The sequence below is a fragment of the Parasteatoda tepidariorum genome, chromosome 4, assembly GCF_982258835.1.
Source record: "Parasteatoda tepidariorum strain Cologne lab strain chromosome 4, Ptep-v5.0, whole genome shotgun sequence".
In the NCBI taxonomy this organism is placed as follows: Eukaryota; Metazoa; Arthropoda; class Arachnida; order Araneae; family Theridiidae; genus Parasteatoda; species Parasteatoda tepidariorum.
In genome coordinates this window covers 57936030-57954684 of record NC_141758.1, presented here as the reverse complement: position 1 = coordinate 57954684, position 18655 = coordinate 57936030, and the positions used below count along the sequence as shown (strand labels likewise).

Genomic DNA, 18655 nt, shown 5'->3' with positions numbered 1-18655 from the left:
GAGGGCTTGATCTTTTTATTCATTATTAACAATAGGTTCAACAATTAACTGAATTAATACAGAAAGAAGGAGAAACGAAAAAAATATTACTGTTTACTTATTCTAGTGTTCTTTCTGCTGGTTTTAATTGCCATTGTATATAATTATAATAACTACTTTTAAAAAACATATATTTTGTAAGCAGTGTTATTTATTCTTCTGACAATAGTTATCTTTAAGCATAAAAAATTAAATAATTAATAATAAAGAAATTAATTGCCTATTAATTTTTAAGATCCTGCACTGGAAACAAATGCATGCATTGGAAATGGATTTAATCATATGCATTAATAGACTCACACGCATACACTGAGAAGAGATTTATGAAGATATAAACAAATTTCCAGAGCTTTTGTTTTGTTTCCAGAGCATTATGCTGCTCATAATTGTTACTATTTTTGAAGAACTAAAAAAAAAATATTAATGAAAAAAAATATGTTCGTAGCAATGTTATCTATTACATAACAAATTACACAATTACTTTAAAACAATTAGAAACTAACTACATTTTTTAAGAATGCTTTCATTTGCCCTTAAAACAGAGGAATGAAAATACAATGAAAACGGATACACTAAAATCTTAAGCATGCTAATGCAAACGAATTTTTAAAAAAAAATCTTTTGCACTGAAAACAGATGCAATGGAAATTTAAGAATGATGATACAAACAAATTTAAAAAAGAAAAACTTATTCAGTGAAAACACATGCATTGAAAACTTAGACATGGTGATGTATGCAAATTTAAAGAAACTTTTGCAGTGATAACAGATGCACTGAAAACTTAAGCACGCTGATATGAACAAATTTAAAGAAACTTTTGCAACTCAAACTTAAGCATGCTGATGTAAGCAAATTTAAGGAAACTTATGCACTAAAAACAGATGCACTGAATACTTAAAAACATGCAACAGATTAAAAACTTTTGATATAATATTAAACCGCTAACATTACGAAAAGTGCTATTTTTGACTCTATTCTTATTATATCCATTCCTTTAATCTTAAATCTAATTGAAAACCATCAATTATAGAAGACAATTTAAGTAATTCAGAAGGTCAGGCTTTGGTGTTGAAGGTCTATGAGTCGATAACTGTAACAACGTAACTCATTTGGACAATACCTATTTTTCCGGGCTACGAGATTTCCGAGATAACCTAGTTATATTCCTTTGTCAATAAAAGAATTTAGAGAAAATGGAATAGGCCCGAGGGAACAGGTAGAAAATAACTGCGTTTCAGAGGTTATTGGCAATTTTTTTGATATATAGTGTTAAAGTGAAGTTTGTGAAATGTTTTGAACTTTAGCACTTAAGATTACGTTTTGATTGCTAGGAAGTGTGAAGAAGGGTAATTTGATGATAGTAGACGTTTAAATTAAGTGAATAAAACTTACCCTAGGGCTTTGGGGGATTTTGTAGGAAGTGTTTCCTGGTTTGGATATTGAAATAGCTCCTATTTTTTAAATTGGTTTGTGTATAATTTGTGTAAATAATCAAATAATAAATTTTCTGAAAAAGCATTTAAACTTTCATAGCACGCTTTTTTGTATAGATTCGTTAAAGTTTAATAATAGGAGAAACAGGATGCGTGTTAATCAGGACAGTCTTAATAGTGTGCGGGAATATAAATTTTTTGGGCCCTTATAACATGCCATGCTGTTTAAAATAGAATTAAAAAACTTCACATTCATAAAATAAAGCATTTTTAAGATGTGCAATAATTTAAACAAATTTAAACACATTTTAATTGCCCCAAAAAACGCAATGCGCATAAAAACTTCATTGGAACGTAGAAAAAGAGATTTCGGTTGCCATTTAAGTTTTCATAGTTATAAATTATTCAAAATATTGTTGTTTGCATACCATCAATCACTATTTGTAGAAAGAAAAACAAAATGCACATTTTATACAATAGAATATATTTATTTAAAAAAAAGATGTATATATTAATTTTTGATATTAATAATTATTTAACTAAATTTATTGAAAAAAATATTTATTTAAAAAAATATATAAGGCAATTTTGTTTATTCTTAGTTTTTCTTTTAAATACAATTTGTAAAAAGTGAGATTCTCAAGAACCCCAATAGTGCCCGGGACCCCCGGTCACTCTTCGGGTGTGTCCATGAGTAAAGACGGTACTGATTTTAATGCTTATTGCTTCTGCAAAAAAAAGGGACGATTTTGAAAACTTATGAAAATTTCTACGTTGTTCATGCAGAAGTTTATTAAGATTTGCACCGAGTGAACATTTCATCAAAATTAAGAAATTACTGTCTTTACTTGTTTCGAAATATGAGTTTCGAGATAAACTTTAGTTCTAATGCAGTAATTATATATATATATTTAAAAAAGGAATTCGAAGGATTTCAATAAGAAAGGATTTCGAGTAAATGAGTGCTCAATCCTTATTTCAGTCATTTATGAATTGAACCTATAAAAAATGCTTGAAAAGGATTCCACTTACTCTTGAACCATTCTGTCTATCTGTGCAAAATGTTTTATAATCAGACAAAAAAAAGTTTGGTGGCTTAAGAAATAACCTGAGATGACACACGAAGGAAAAAAAATATTTCGTCAATTATTAAAAAATTTGCTCCTATTTTTTAAAAAAAAATTCTCGTGCTTTTATGGCGAAATGATATATAAGACTTAAAAAACAATCTTAAACTTTAGTTAATTTTGAAAATGAGAATTTTGCTTCTAAACATATAATTAATGAAATTCAAGTAACAATGCATTTTTTCTGGGAAAATAAAATTATTTTTAAATAAATATTTTGAATTTTAAAAATATATCGAATTGAATTTTAAAAATATTTATTATTATTCTATTGTGTCTTATGATTTTAAGTGTTGTATTAAAAATAAAATAAATGTTTCTATTGAAACCAGAAATTGTGATAAAATTATAAACATTCATTTAAATCAAACTCTTCAATAAATTATTTTAAAATCTGATCGAGCTAACAGAAATCCTTAAACATAAAAGAACGAGATTCTTTTTCTAATTTTAGAATTTTTTTATTTTTTTAAATTCTAATTGCAAAAATGAAATGGGGAAATGAATGGGGGAAGTATGAAAAATTTATAATATAATTAAAAATTGTTAATTAAAAATTATTAAAAATTGTTAATGAATGCATAATATTTTCAGCTACACACACAAAAAAATAATTATTATAACAATTTGAAGAATAAAAAAATGACATTGCTTCATGACCATTGCCTTCTCCTGTTATGTTCATTGCGTTGTTATCTTACGTTATGTCTTATGTTTTTAATTTTTTTAAAATACTAATTGCAAAAACGAAGTATGAAAAATTGTAGTATAATTATTATGATATTTAGTTATAACTATTTTGCGTGAAAAATTGTTAATGAATGCATAATATTTTCAGCTACACCAGAAAATAAAAGAATTATTATAACAATTTGAAATTTTAAAAAAATGGCATTGCTTCATGACCATTGCTTTCTTATGTGGATTTTTTTCGCCAAGCTAAGTTTTTAGTTTTTTTTTAAATATACTATACCAGATACTTTTTAACGTTGTAACTATAAAACTAAACTAACTAAATAATTAAGCTACTGACTATTTTAATTTAAACGAAACAATTGCTTTCCTTCATTTTTTATTATTTCCAAACTAGAAAGAATACTAGAAAATAACAGTTTGGTTCATATGCAAGAATTCAATTTTTCTTTGTCAGTATTCATATCGAATTTTTTTTTCTGAAATGTCATAAAGGTAATCAAAACTTATCATATTTCCTATCTTCCTCCACAGATCATCGGTCGCAGTTGTCAACGTAAACATCAAGGACATCAACAACAATGCTCCAGAATTTATCGGCGCTCCATATGAAGCTTATATCGGCGAATCTCTACCACCCGGTGCTCTCGTTTATCAACTACAGGTGAGGACAGTTATTCTCAAAACAAAGTTTAACAGGTCATCAATTTCTAACTTAATGTTTCAAAATTCTTTACGACTGTTCCATGCCGCCATTGTTTCATTTGATATCATCAACTGATTGGTCATCAAACAAAACGGTGGTGCGGAGGAATCAGAAAATTAGTAATCAGTCCAAGGACAAATGTTAAACCTCCGCAGACAAAGGACATTGGTAATGAGGGTGTTTTAAGGCAAAGGATTACTTGTCATTACTTTAATAGAATTTCTTCCGGGTCGTGGGGGAAGTTAATGATTTTCGTGAAGGTGGATCATAACATAAACTCGTTCTTTTCGTTGACAAAAAAATGAAAAAAGGATCTTAGTAAGCTATATTGGAGAGAATCCTGAAATAAAAGCTTGTGAGTGGAGATTGAAAAGTAAGGATCTCCCATTTATGGATCTAGTCCCAATTTAGGGAAGTGAATCTTCTGATGAGGGTCGCTAAATTCCATAGCAAAATAAATACATAACTACTAATTATTTTTTTAATTTAAATTTTTTTATGCTAACACCCTGTAAAACAGTATTCTAAAAAATTTCGTATCAAATTATCGGTATAGAGTAAAAGCACTTTGCGTGCATCATCCGTAAAATTCATTTTATCTAAAAATACATTTTTACCGTAAAATATTAAACCGTAATTTTTACAGTAATATTTATTTAATTAGAATGATTCAGCATTTTACCGAAATTACCATAAAAATAGCTGTGTTTTCTTTGTTCCGTAATCTGTTTCGTTAAAATTAGATTTTTCTGAAAAAGCATCCGCTCCCTGACAGTCGGTACTTTTTACCTTAATTTGATCTGCATTTTCTTACAGTGTAGGAAAAGTGTTATGTGTGTGTGTTTTTTATTATTTATAGATCTCTTACTTTTTTTTTTGAAAAAAAGAAGATGGGAAACATGTAATATTTAAATTTACTAACTTTTTTCCGCAATTTCTATATATATTCGATGTCATTTTGTTATTTGTTAACATGCATATTAGTTTATAAAAATAAAATATCTTACCAAATACAATTGTTCTGCGCAATATACAGCCTATAAGTTCAGCAGAAAAGTTTCAGTCTATTTTAAGATGAATAATTACATTGTAATTACTGAACAATGAAAAAATCAGCAAATGGATTTTAATGAGTAAAACTAATTCCTTCAGGTTCTGTTTTACATTAGCGGGTCAGCCACCCTATCATTCCTTATTAAACATTTATTCCAAAAATCAATTCTTAAGTTGTCTTGGAAACTATTAATTTTACTCTGAATTCTATTTGTAACTGAAAGAACTAAGAATAAAACTGCTCAATCTATATACAGGAAAATGTGAATATAATATATGTAATATATTCAATATACATAGTAAGTTAGATGCCTAGATCCAACTATATTCGTGTGCAAGCGTGTAACATGTGATTTGATTGTTGGCAACGCGCAATAGCGACACAAATATGATATTGTAGAGAAAAAGCTTAAGCGTTAATAAAAGTGTTTTTAATTTATTTCTTAATCAGTATTGAACGTTTATAAAAAAATGAACATAATATTTGTCATTAAATTAACTTGATTTAGCTACAAAATCGGTTTAAAAATTAAACAGCGAAGCAAATCCAGTTGTAGATTTTTATATTATTTCAATATTTCCAGGGGTGTAAATGCCTTGATGAGTTAAAGAAAATGCTAACGATAAAATAATTGAGTTACCAAAAGTTATCTTTTTGACAAACGAAACATTTGTTCCAAAACACAGAGACAATGATCTTTCAGCGATTAAAAATATTTTTTATAACAAATAAGAATAATTGTTTAATGGTTAAAAAAGCTAAATATCATCAATGAAAAAATTTGTTCCTTTGTTTTTTTATTTGTCTTTTAAGTGGAAATTGTAACAAAAGTATCGAGCTTGTGTATAAAATTAAAATACTTTTGCATGCATAAATCTCATAAAACATCTCATATTGTTTTTTTTTTTTTTTGGTAAATAACAATTCCTTGTATATAATACATGCATTTAATATACACAAATTTAATATGCATGAAATGATTTTTATGGCTATAAATTAATCGTCAAACGATTAAAAAAGAGCAGACGAATATTCAAAAAATAAAAAACTCCATTTTTACGCTTTAAAACAAAATATCCAGAAATTCATTTAAATGAATGTAAATAAATTTCTATATCTTTGTCTATAAATATACAGGGAAATGATGAAAACTAACACTTACTATTGAAAGGTTTTTATGGTTATAAATTACAGTAATCATCCAATGATAATAAAAAGCAAACGAATATTCAAGTAATGAAATATAGGCTGCAAAAAATAAAAAGTAAAAAAAATCAACGATCTCTATTAAAAAAAGACCATGCCTTGCATTTATATGTTCAATTTATAAATCTAATTCCTTACTGTAGGTACACTCTTATTTCAATCTGGGTTGTGTTAAAATCTAATGGATGTGTCATGTTTAAAGACATAAAAACACTTATTGATGGTGTGAGGGAAGTTTATTTTTGTGGCTAAACAGGATCTTCTTTTTGTCACGAAATAGACATTTGCTTACTCGTTACACATTTAAGGTTACATTTCGCCTTTTAAAAGAAAAAAATTGCCCTTGATTTTTAAACAATGGATATCAAAAATTGTCCTTCCGGGTAAATCGTAATAGTTCTAAAAATTAAAAAAAAATGTTATGTTTTAGAAATACTTCGGTTGGGCGACTGACCGCAATTTTTTTCGATATATTTCTTCTACCTGAAAGTAAAACCGGTATGTTGAACTAGAAACAATTGTTATGTAAAACTGATTCCATTTCTGAAGAAAGTTTTTATCGAACAATATGAAAAATCTTTCTAATTTCTGTTGAGTATGAAGTGGATAAATATTTTTTATAGATCGGTGGTAGGCTCAGAGTAAAGACTTTCTATTTAATTTGTTCCATGCGATAGTTTTATTTAAACTATATGTGTTGATTTAAGCATTTAATTTTGAGCTGGATCGAAAATGGAGCAATACAGATTGAAAAATTATGAGAACAAAGCATGTTAAAGATAGTTCATAGCTTGTTTCATCAGATATCATCACGTTCGAGTCATTCCATATAATTAACTCGCAGAAAAGAAATGTTTTATAACTATAGCGCACGATTAGTTTAAAATTAACGCTATTTATTTATATGATAAACTTTTTTTTATTCACATAATTTAGATATAATAATCTAGTGAATACTTTTTAAAAAATAATATTTTTTCATTTCTTAAAAAAAATTTGACCAAAATTGAATTTTTGATAAATTATTCAGTATTCAATATATAGGATAATATTGAATAGAAGTTTGATATTAGTCTTTATGAGCAGCGGGAATATTGTTTTTGGTATCCTTATATTAATACAAAAATACTCTTTTCACTACAAGGATTTGTTGAAGCTAGCGTTAAACACTGCTTTATATTTATTTTTTCCATTTTGTACATCAATATATTGTTTATATTTCGGCGTAAAACGTTGAGTATATAAAATCAATTTATAATTTTGCAAAATTTTCAAAAAAACTTTAGAAACAATTACTTTTAATTAAGAATTTAAAAAAATATGAATATTATTGATAAGAGGCTTTCGTTGTTTATTATAACAAATTAAAAAGAAGTACATAATGTTTATTAAGTTCGATTAAAAGATATCGTTGATCAAGTAAGATAGGACTCCTGCAAAAATACAAAGAATTAATGATGATGATCCTTATCCCAACATTAACGCTTGTATCAGCGAAAGAAATAACGTCGATATCGGAAAAGAATCTAATTCGAAAGAATAATCAATTATTGTTGAAAAAAATATTGTGTATGAATTATTATCCTCGAGAAAAGGAAATTAAAAAAAAAAAAAAAAACAATCAGATGTTACATGATTTAATAATAAAATAAGATGAGACATTTCGCTACATTTTGTGCATAACATTAATACTTGGGTATATTTTTTACTAGTTTTTAATTATTAAATGTTAATAAATAAGATGAAAACATTTATGTCAAGCTTACTCGGAGATAAAATGCAGAACTTATTCACTTACTTATATGCTTACCGCAAAACATTCACAAACATTCTGCTATGGGGATGCATAGTGAAGACATTTCTGATAATAAAAGAACCATAAATCTCGTTAATAAAACCAAAATATTTGGCATTTAAACCATTAATTTGGATTTTTTCGTTGGTATGATGACGCCTTACTGGAATTTCTGGTTTTCAAAATTATACTTCTCATTACCACTCATTTAGTAAAAACTGAGAGTAATCTTGGTAAAATTGAAGTAAATTTAACCGAATAAGTGCTTTTTATGACATGCTCTAATGAATCATGATAAAATGTTTTAGCACTTAAAGCAAATTTTACCACATATTACTGTTAATTTCATTTAAATTACTACCAAAGTACCATTTTTGTTGTTTCCAGGCAGTTAGAAGCACGGTAAATTTTATCATATTCTAGTAGATCTGACCTTACTTTCTTTCTCGATGTGATAAATATTTATTTAATTATTTTTACATGACCATATTTTGTATAAGAAAATCACAATTTTCTTACATGATCTCACGAAAAATGATTTTATCTAATCTGTGAAATCACTTATAAAACGCAAAACCGTTCATAAAAAAATAAAAAGAAGCATTTAGGGCAATCATGTAAGGGAGGATCCTTTAAAATCCATGAAAAGTTTCTTTCAATAATGTTCACGCATAAATTAACATTTCTATAAGTGATTCATTGCTTAGACCTTTTGAATATAGTCATTAGTTTCAACACTTGACGTTTCTAACAAAGAATCTGACTCTTCATTATGAATTGTCTTCCGTATTTAAATACTAAGTTATTATTTTTTAGATTATTTTTGCATTGTCGCTAACACCTAAACTTTAATATTAACATTAATATTAATTGAAAACTTTTCATTATTGCGTGTTTCTTAGTGAAAATACTCTTGAAAAATTGTTTTTTTTTATAAAATATTTTTTGATATTTTTTCTGTCTTGTTATTGAACAAAAAAGGTTTTTTTTTTGTTTTCTTGTAACGCCAGCCAAATACTATAATTTTTATTATTTTTAAAATAAGTTCATAAACGAAATAATTATAAACTCAAAAATAGATATTCTTTTAATAATAAAAAAAAATTTAATTTAAAAATTAAAATATTTATCGAAATTAAAACATTTTGGAAGTAAATTTTTCGTTCTGTCTGTACTTTAATTTTTTTTGCTAAATCAAGCTGGTTTTGTAAATAATTATGTAAATTGTTTTCTTTTATAATGACTTATTTTGATTCTCTCTTTAATATTTTTTTAATTCAAAATACAACATTTATCATTTTTACTAATATTTCAAACAAAACAAATTCATTGTTGAGGTAAATTTTCAAGTATAAAAACGAAGAAAAATTTTCTGAATATTTTTTGCTTTGAAGTACATCAAGACAAATTTTGGAATATTGATGAAACTTTTTTTGACGTATTCCACCGATCACTAACAAAAATATAAATCATCTCAAACTTTTTCATGAATAAAATTTGAAAACTCTTATCAATCAAAAACATTTTAATAATATAAAAAAATGATTTATTGAAAGTTTTCTGGGCTCTTTTTTCATCATTCTAAAAATATTCACCGTGTATAAAATATTTATCAAGTTCAATGAACTTTTTATGTTAGATACATTTGTTTTGTCTTCTTTTTTTTAACTTTATAACTAAGTGTGATTGAATTTGAATTAAAAAGGTAATAAACGGAAGGGTTTTCTGTTCCTTGTTGCTATTTGTATTGTATTGTTCCATTTAATTTAAAATTGTATCTGCAAATGATTACATTTATAATAATTTAAATTTATAAATGCAAGTTTTAATTTGCATAAACTCTTTCACTGTTAAATTAAATTAAAAATTAGATTTTTAATCACAAAAAGAATAAATTTTTTAAACATTTATTTATTTAGCTGACTTGCAGTTCGAAATGGAATAATTAAATTTTAATGAAAGAAGAAAATAAATATACATTGTTGCGCATTGCATTTTTTTTTCATTTCAACCATTTATTTAAATTTTTTATTGTTAATTAGAAATATGGTGATAGTTGAAATTCTTGGAACGCATTGCTAAGAAATTTATATTTACCATTTATTATTACTATAACTATAATTCCTTTTTCGTCTCTATAAATATTATAGAAATTGAATTTCCTGAGTTGCAAATTTATTAAATTTTAAAACTATTTCAGCTGTGTTAACAAAAGTTATCCTTTATTTGATGTGAAAATTATGTCTTTTAGTCATTCATATAGGGAAAAAATGAGTTATGAAAGGTATGAGCTGTAGGTAATATTAATGCATGCTACAATCAATATTCCTCACCTTAATTTAAACATGCTTGGCGTCCTTATAGATGGAGGTACTTTTTTATTAAAAAAAGCGAAAAAAAAGGATGCCACAATTGTTTCATTATGAGCTTTTCTATCTAGCTAGATATTTTTGTCTACTATTTAAATATTTATGTTAGATTCTGAATTAAAGCTTAAAGTTATAGGCAGCAGAAAAAAATATCACTTAATTATAAACAACTATGTTATTACTAATGTGTTTCATTTGGATGTTTTTCATATTTGGATCTCTTTCTGTGTTTGGTCAAGAATGGATTCATAAAGCCTATCCAACAGTATCTTCATACATTGCTTTGATAAATTTTACTGCATAACTAAATAAACGGAGAAACAAATTATAGTAAAATTACCACACTGTATTGTAAAGACATTCCTGGTAGAAAAAGAAAAGCATTCTAGTTATGAAACCAAAATATGCTGTATTTAAAGCATTCATCTGGTACTTTTTTCGTTAATAATGTAATGGCTTACCGAAAATTCTGATTCACAAAAACTATTATTCTTTATTATTCTTTTTTTTTTTTGTATTATTTAGTAAAAAAAAATGCTAAACTAAAAAGGTAATTTAACATAATAAATAGATATTAGATACGATTAATTCAGATCTACACTATTTAATAATATTTCTTTTTTATTCCAATCAAGTATTTATGGAGCGCTTTAAATAAAGTGTAATGTTAAAAAATTACATTTAACTTTATTTTATAAAACATATCATTTACAGTGTCATTGAATTCAAGAACTCATTAGCCACCATTTTTTTACTTCCTTCTGAAATTTTCATATTACGTTCATAATTTTATTGAAACCTTATCTAATTTAATTAACCGATTTTTCTTTTAGGCTAAAGATCCCGATTCCGAGACAGTTCTGCAGTTTTCTCTTGTAGCAGGAAATGACGAAGGAAATTTTGTTGTCAATCCTTCAACGTAAGTCAACAATGACTTAATTGAATACCAAACTGTTTATTAGTAGAATATTTTAGGCATATGCCTAAACCATAATTTTTAAAAACGAATTTTAATACACTAAAATTTTCATTTTTTACAAAATTTTTCGTTTTTAATGAATTGTAATATTTTAATTGAATGTTTCTTTCTAACTAAATTTTACTTTTTAAATCGAATTTTTATTGTATAATCGAAGTTTAATTTATAGTAATTGTTAATTCAATTTTTAGTTGAATTATGTTTTGATTACTTAAATAAAATTAGTCATTTATTAGGAACATATAATATTTTTTTTTTTTTAACTACGCGCATTTAAAATTTTTATATTTTTCTTTATAACTAAATTTTAATCTTTAAATCGAATTTTTATTGTATAATCAAATTTTAATTTACAGTAAATTTTTCAATTGCTAATTGAATTTTTTGTTGTATTCCGTTTTGATTATTTAAAGAAACTTAATAATATTAAACGTATTATATCTTTTATTTTAATTTCACGTATTTAAAATTTTTACATTTAACGAATTTATGTACCACGGCATAACAAAATGAAATATGTTGCTAAAACTAAATAGTGTATAGATTTATTGTTGAATTTAAATTGAACTTTGACGATACGGTTTCATCAAATGCTATTTCCTATTTAAATAGATTTAATATTAAGCACAATTACGTTTAAACGCATTGCAAATTATCATAATGTAATCACATATTAAATAATCATTCATTACATTAACAACACAACTTCAAAATTTTATTTAACTTCTAAGTTAAATAATTCAAACAAACGTTAAAATTGCTCTACTTTGCAAATTTAAATTCCACAACATAAAATGAAATTTTTAACAACAAGGAGAAAAAAGTTCTGGTAAAATTACCGAAATGTATGCTAATGACATCGCCGCTTTTTTTTTTTAAAAAAAAAGAGAAAACATACTTCGACAATAAAAATAAAAATATATGGTATTAAAACCATTTATTTGGTAATTTTTCCCATCACATGGTAACGGTAAACTATAAATTCCCGTTTTAAAAATAATTAATATGGTTTAATTATTTTTATGATTAAATCATATTAATTATTATAATTAATATGATCATATTGATAATTAATATGACGCATTTTACTACCACACACTTAGCAAAAAAAAAAGCTGAAAATTAAATTTAACCGAATAAACAGTTTTTATGCCATATTCTAAGGTAGGATGATGAAATTACCGAATTTTATGGAATTTTATCGCATATTATAAAACCATATTTTAATGTTAATTTTATCAAAACCACTAATGCTAAAAATCCACCACTACTAGAATAATTACTGAGCTTTTTGGTGTCCCCTTACAGCCAAAAACACGATAAATTTCACTATATTCCGGTAGTTTTGACCATATTTTCTTTCTCAAAGTAGAAAAGTATACATACAAAAGTATACTATAGTACAAAAGTGCTTTAGTACATACAAAAGTATACTAACGTTTTAAATTCATATCAACATAATTTTATCAATCGTTATTGTGTATTTCTAAACAGATTTGCCATAATATAGAATCACATGCAAATACGTAATCAAATATAATCATGTGCTATATAATCATATAATCATATTAATATTTTTTTATTTCTAGCGGACAAGTACTCACTGCCGCTGTAATGGATTATGAAAAGAAACAAAGCTATGATCTGTTAGTTCAAGTATCCGATGGTATAAATGTAAGTGCCAGCATAATTTTTAATCATAAGTACATAAAAATTAAAAATTTTAATTAAAATTATTAAGCTAACATTAGTTAATTGATATTATTTCCTTTTTAGACTGCTGTTTCTCCAATGACTGTAAACGTAGTGGATATTAATGATCAACAACCTATCTTCACACATAATTACTATAATTTCTCCATAGTTGAAGAAATGCAAGAGAATGTTACTGTTGGTTCAATTTTGGTAAGTTCAATTTTTATTATCAGTTTTTTGAATTTACTAGATTCAAACGTTAGAAACTTTACCTACTTACAGTTTGTCATAATTTTATAGTAGTCACTTGATTGGCATATATATTTTTGACTCTAATAAAACAATATCTTTTATTTCATAACAAGACTAATTTTGAAATATTTAAAATAATAATTATTATTATTATAGGCAAAAATACTTTTTTTTAAATATTTCTTAATTTTTTATTCTGTAGGACTTTTCTTTTCTTATTTCTTGAAGTTTTTAAGGAATTCACAAAATATGACAAACACTGTTGTCTTTTCAAGCCAAAAATAATCTAAACCTGCATGATTCATACAAAAACAACATGGGTGTAAAATATTCTATTCTAAATTTATATAAAAACGACAATGTTCTAGACCAGTGATTCTCAACCACTGTGCCGCGGCACTTTTGTGTGGCGCCAAATTCTTAAAATGTGCCGCGAAATATTAGAAAGGATACAATAAAAATTATAATGCTTTTTTTATTATGAGTAAAGTTTAAATTAAAGAAAAGTGTATATATCTACACTTATATATATATACTTTCAAACGGAAATAAAAGCTCATCATTAAAGTAAGCTATGAAATTAATAAACAAATTAACAAAGGATAACTAAAAAAACAAATATATAAAAAACAAATTAACGAAGGATAAGTAACAAAAAAATAAGCTAACAATTAATAATTAGCAAAAAAACTAGTTCACAAGAAATCACAAAAAAATAACAGTTAATGTAAAAAAAACTAAAAGTAAATAACTATAGAAAACAAGCTAACAATTAATAACTAGCAAAAAAAATAAATAACTGTTACTAACTAATCAAAAATTAGTCGAAAGAAATAATTAATCCCTTAATAAACGTGCTTTAGTTATTATTTTATTTCACATATATTTACATTATTTTATTTCACATTCAAAATTATTATCACAAACTATTTGACGCAGTGGTATAGTAGTTATGTAAACAACTTTTAATCTAATTTTTTTCAGTGTGTGCCGCCAAATTTCGAAATCGTTAAAAGTGGGCAGCAACAAAAAAAAGGTTGAGAATCACTGTTCTAAACAATAAATGATTTGTTTTTATAAAACCTTTCTACTTTTTATTTATTTATTATTTTACAATCCAGGGATTGTTTAATTTTGGGTATAAATACCTTAAACATAAATTAATCCCCGTTTACAAAATTGCTTTAATTTTAGTTTAGAAAATGAAACTAATAGTAAATTTGACTAAATTTATCAGCAAAATATGTAACTTCTATCCTTATCAGTGACAGATTCGTATGATCTTATTATAGGTAAAACACTATCTTTAAATATCTAAATCTTGTTGACAGTAATTATTGATAATACTGATAAAACCTCATTTGCCAACTGTGTCCCAGCATTATTACAGAATAAATGTTATTTTACAATTTATAGGCTTTGGATGGAGACTCGGGTCGTAATGCTATTGTCCGTTACAAGTTGTTGGGTGACCAAGCAAACGAAGCATTTGAAATCGATGAGACAGGCAACATATTAAGTAGAAGACGACTTGACAGAGAGCAGGAAGCCATGATTGATTTCTTGGTAGTTGCTTTTGATGCTGGCACACCACAATTGAGTGGCACAGCAACTGTCGGAGTACGTGTAGAAGATATTAATGATAGCCCTCCTTACTTCGACTCAGATACTTATGTCGTCAGCGTGCCCGAAGAGGAGAACCCTCCATATACTGTTCACAAAATGCACGTAAGTTGACCACAAATAATTTTCTACGTTAACCTTATTTCTTTAAACAATCTGGTTTTGATATATAAAGATTTATCAAAATCAGATCAAAACCAGATAGGATTTGTTATATAAAACATAATCTTATTGATTTATAAAAGCTAATTAGCTAATGAAAAATATTTGTTATATTCTATTTCAAAAGAGAGAGAAGGAAAAAAATGTTGAATGTTTATATCTTAGAGTTATATAATTTACATTCCTAAATAACTTACTTAGATGAACTTAATTTTACCGAAAATTTTCTAGATAACTTACTTAGATGAACTTAATTTTACCGAAAATTTCCTAGATAACTTACTTAGATGAACTTAATTTTACCGAAAATTTCCTAGATAACTTACTTAGATGAACTTAATTTTACCAAACATTTCTCAGATAACTTACTTAGATGAACTTAATTTTACATAACTGAAGCTGTTAGATACTAATGTTAAATTCGTCCTACTCTGTATAGAAAAGCAATAAAAATAACACGAAATGACTTCAAGTATTTATTAACAATAGTTAAAAAAAGAATCTTATGTATTAAGTGGTTCCATAAATTATGTATTAAGTGGTTGTAACTCAGAAATCCTTAGAAAAGCAAAACAGAATCAATTAATCTGGAAATTAAAAAACGTGAATGAAAATAGATTGGTCATGTTCTACGTAAACTTGAAACATTAAAAATAAAACAAGTTTTTGAATGGAACCCTCAGGGCAATCGAAAAGAGAAAACTTAAAAACACAGGATTATTGTAAGTGAATAAAAAACAATAAAGACACGGAAAAAGGCAAAATACATGGCCACAAATTAAGTGAGATGGAGCGCTATGATAGAAGCTCTATGCTCCAATTCGGAGTGAATAGGAATATATATGTATGTGTAAGTTCTTAGATAACTTATTTAGATGAATTTAATTTTAACCACCTTAATATTGCACGTAATTCGATGTTTTTTTACACCTGAAATGTTGTTTTAATTCTATGTTTTATTACAGATATATCATAGATATTCTATATTTATTATAGATATTCTAAATTTATTATAGGTTTCTGATAAATATGAATTCGTGGAAAATTACTCCGATTTATAAATAATTAATATGGATGATGAACCAAAAAGATATTTATTTAACTAAATTGATTTAGCTTATTAGACTTCTGGACAAAAACAAAGTATTAGTAATTTTTTTGGAATTTCTAAAATAGTTGAATATTTGTTCATCAAACTCTCGTGTTAGTTACCATAATTTGGTACAAGAGAAGTCAAATTATTTACATGATTTTCTTATCGACAAAACTCCACGTATTTTAAATAATACAAAAGTGACATATAGGAAGTATTTTTGAATAGAATGCAAAAATATAATATAGATTTCGGTAAAAAGTTTCTAAATTTTTATGGTAATGCCAAATAAGTATTGGCTAAGCGTAATTTAAAAATGATAACATCTGTTTGTAAAGCAATCAGTTTAGAAGAATTATGTGTGTTTAATTATTCTTAAACATATGTTGTTATGTAACAAACTTTATTTCAGTTTTTTTTTCTATTTCTAAATAACACCAAATATTGAAAAATGATCCATAAATTAAAAAAATAATTTAACCATAACTCTAAAACCACAAATTCTAAAATAATTCCTCCTTCAGATAAGTTCTTCAACGCAAATTCGCGTAAATGTTTGTTAAGTATTTATGCTACAAAGATATTGTAACTATTTTTTCAATAATGTTGATTTCTTTCCTTTCTTTTGTAGGCAAAAGACGATGATGTTGGCGAAAATGCAGTTTTAAAGTACCTCATAGTTGGAGGAAATGAAGATAAGATGTTCACCATTGATGAAGATAATGGTATAGTAATCACTGCAGACAAATTGAACTATGAAAGACAATCAGAATATGTGCTGCACGTTGCCGCAAGGAATGTCAAGCCTTTCCAAGGACCACAAGCCTCAGCCCTTGCAAACCCATTTGTAAAACTAGTCGTTAAAGTAATGGTAAGCATACCATTTTTTCACGATTAATATCAATTATTTTTTAGACGCGTACTCGAATTTTTTTCCATCGTTTTATACCTGAATAGCCAATTAATTCTTTTAGTAATTGTCCGCAATGTCTTTGAAGATATCATAAGAATTGCTTCTAAACCTTGTCTATGAGCAATAATTTATTAGAGGTATTCGAAAAATATATTTCTGAATTGTAACATATATCATAGAATGTTATTCATTATTGCAAAATGCGAAATTTCAGCATCATACCTTTATTTTCTCTGGTGATAGTATGAAGTCAAAAATTCTTGCTAAAGTATATTCAGCTGGAGGGATACGTTTAATTTTTTGGATTAAACCAAGAACTTTCCTAAAACGATAGAAACAGAAAATGCTTCATTAAAGAAAATATAGCAAAAACAAATTAAATTTGTTCCGAAGTACTGATTCACAAAATGCAATAAAATGGAAAATGCAAAAAAATATTACAAAAAAATAATTATAATATTTAAAAACAATAATTAGGTTTATCGTGCACTGCTTCAAATACCGATCATTCGAGCTTTTAGACCTAAATTCTTATTAATAAACAACAACTTGCCTTATAGATTTTTGTTTATGTTTGTCCTTGTAATTAAAATTAGCGTCTCAAGGTCATATTTTCTGTTTTTGTCGCCTTGGTAGCGATGTGACAGGTAACTGCGGCAGTTTAAAGCTTTTTGTTCTATAGACTTTTCATTCACACAGCAGATAGGGAGTACTTAAAACTTATAACTGTTATTATTACAATATTATTATTGTTGTTGTTGTTTTCGTATGCCTGTTAAGGCATGGGGTGCGAATGTTCTTGTTTTCCAGTGGCGCCATCTATGACTAAGAAAAATTGTAATATGAAGAGAAAATTATATTATGGCCAAAAAAATTATATTATTATTATAATATTAGTATTATAATAACGTACTGGCGTAGAGAAAAAGCTAGATTTGCGGATGCCATAATAATATTGAGGGAGAAAGTAGGGAAATCACATGTGGATGAAATGGTAACTTGGAAGGGAAAAGTAGGGAAATCGCGTAACCTTAAGAGGACTATTCGATTTACCAATACTACAAACAGATACCAAGACTCTTGGAAAATAAGTGATTATTGGAAATCCTTATATTTTAAGCTCTTCATTGTGAAACTCCTTTATTTTTATTTCTGCTACATTTCAAAATCATTCCCCGTTTGACTAAAATTTTCGCATTTTGTTCTTTTTGTAGGATGTAAACGATGAATTAGTTGTCTTTGATCGTCAATCTTACCAGTTCCGGATACCAGAGAATTTACCAAGAAGTGAAAGTATCGGCTACCTAAATGCAACCAATCTCCACAGGTCTCCCCGAGATCAATCTATCGTTTATTGGATAGGCGACGGTAACAGTCAAGAACGATTTTGGATTAATCCAAGATCAGGAGAACTGGTCCTGACCGAAACTGTTGACAGAGATCCCCCAAACAATCAGCAAGTTTTCCAACTTAGGGTACGTTGATTTTTATGCATAAATTCTAGTGCATTTTTTA

The 18655-nt window shown here is 26.4% G+C and overlaps 1 protein-coding gene across 3 annotated transcripts in view; it reads left to right on the top strand.

Annotated features, from left to right (window-relative positions):
* The window catches only part of LOC107436315 (protocadherin Fat 3), a 212766-nt gene that overhangs the window by 110896 nt on the left and 83215 nt on the right, over positions 1–18655 (top strand). For all 3 annotated transcript variants that reach the window (XM_016047974.3, XM_087161177.1, XM_087161178.1), the window contains exons 15-21: positions 3828–3957; positions 11257–11342; positions 12992–13076; positions 13179–13307; positions 14766–15077; positions 16859–17098; positions 18355–18615. In XM_016047974.3, coding sequence (XP_015903460.1) covers positions 3828–3957; positions 11257–11342; positions 12992–13076; positions 13179–13307; positions 14766–15077; positions 16859–17098; positions 18355–18615 — 1243 coding nt within the window. The remainder of the gene's footprint in view (positions 1–3827; positions 3958–11256; positions 11343–12991; positions 13077–13178; positions 13308–14765; positions 15078–16858; positions 17099–18354; positions 18616–18655) is intronic.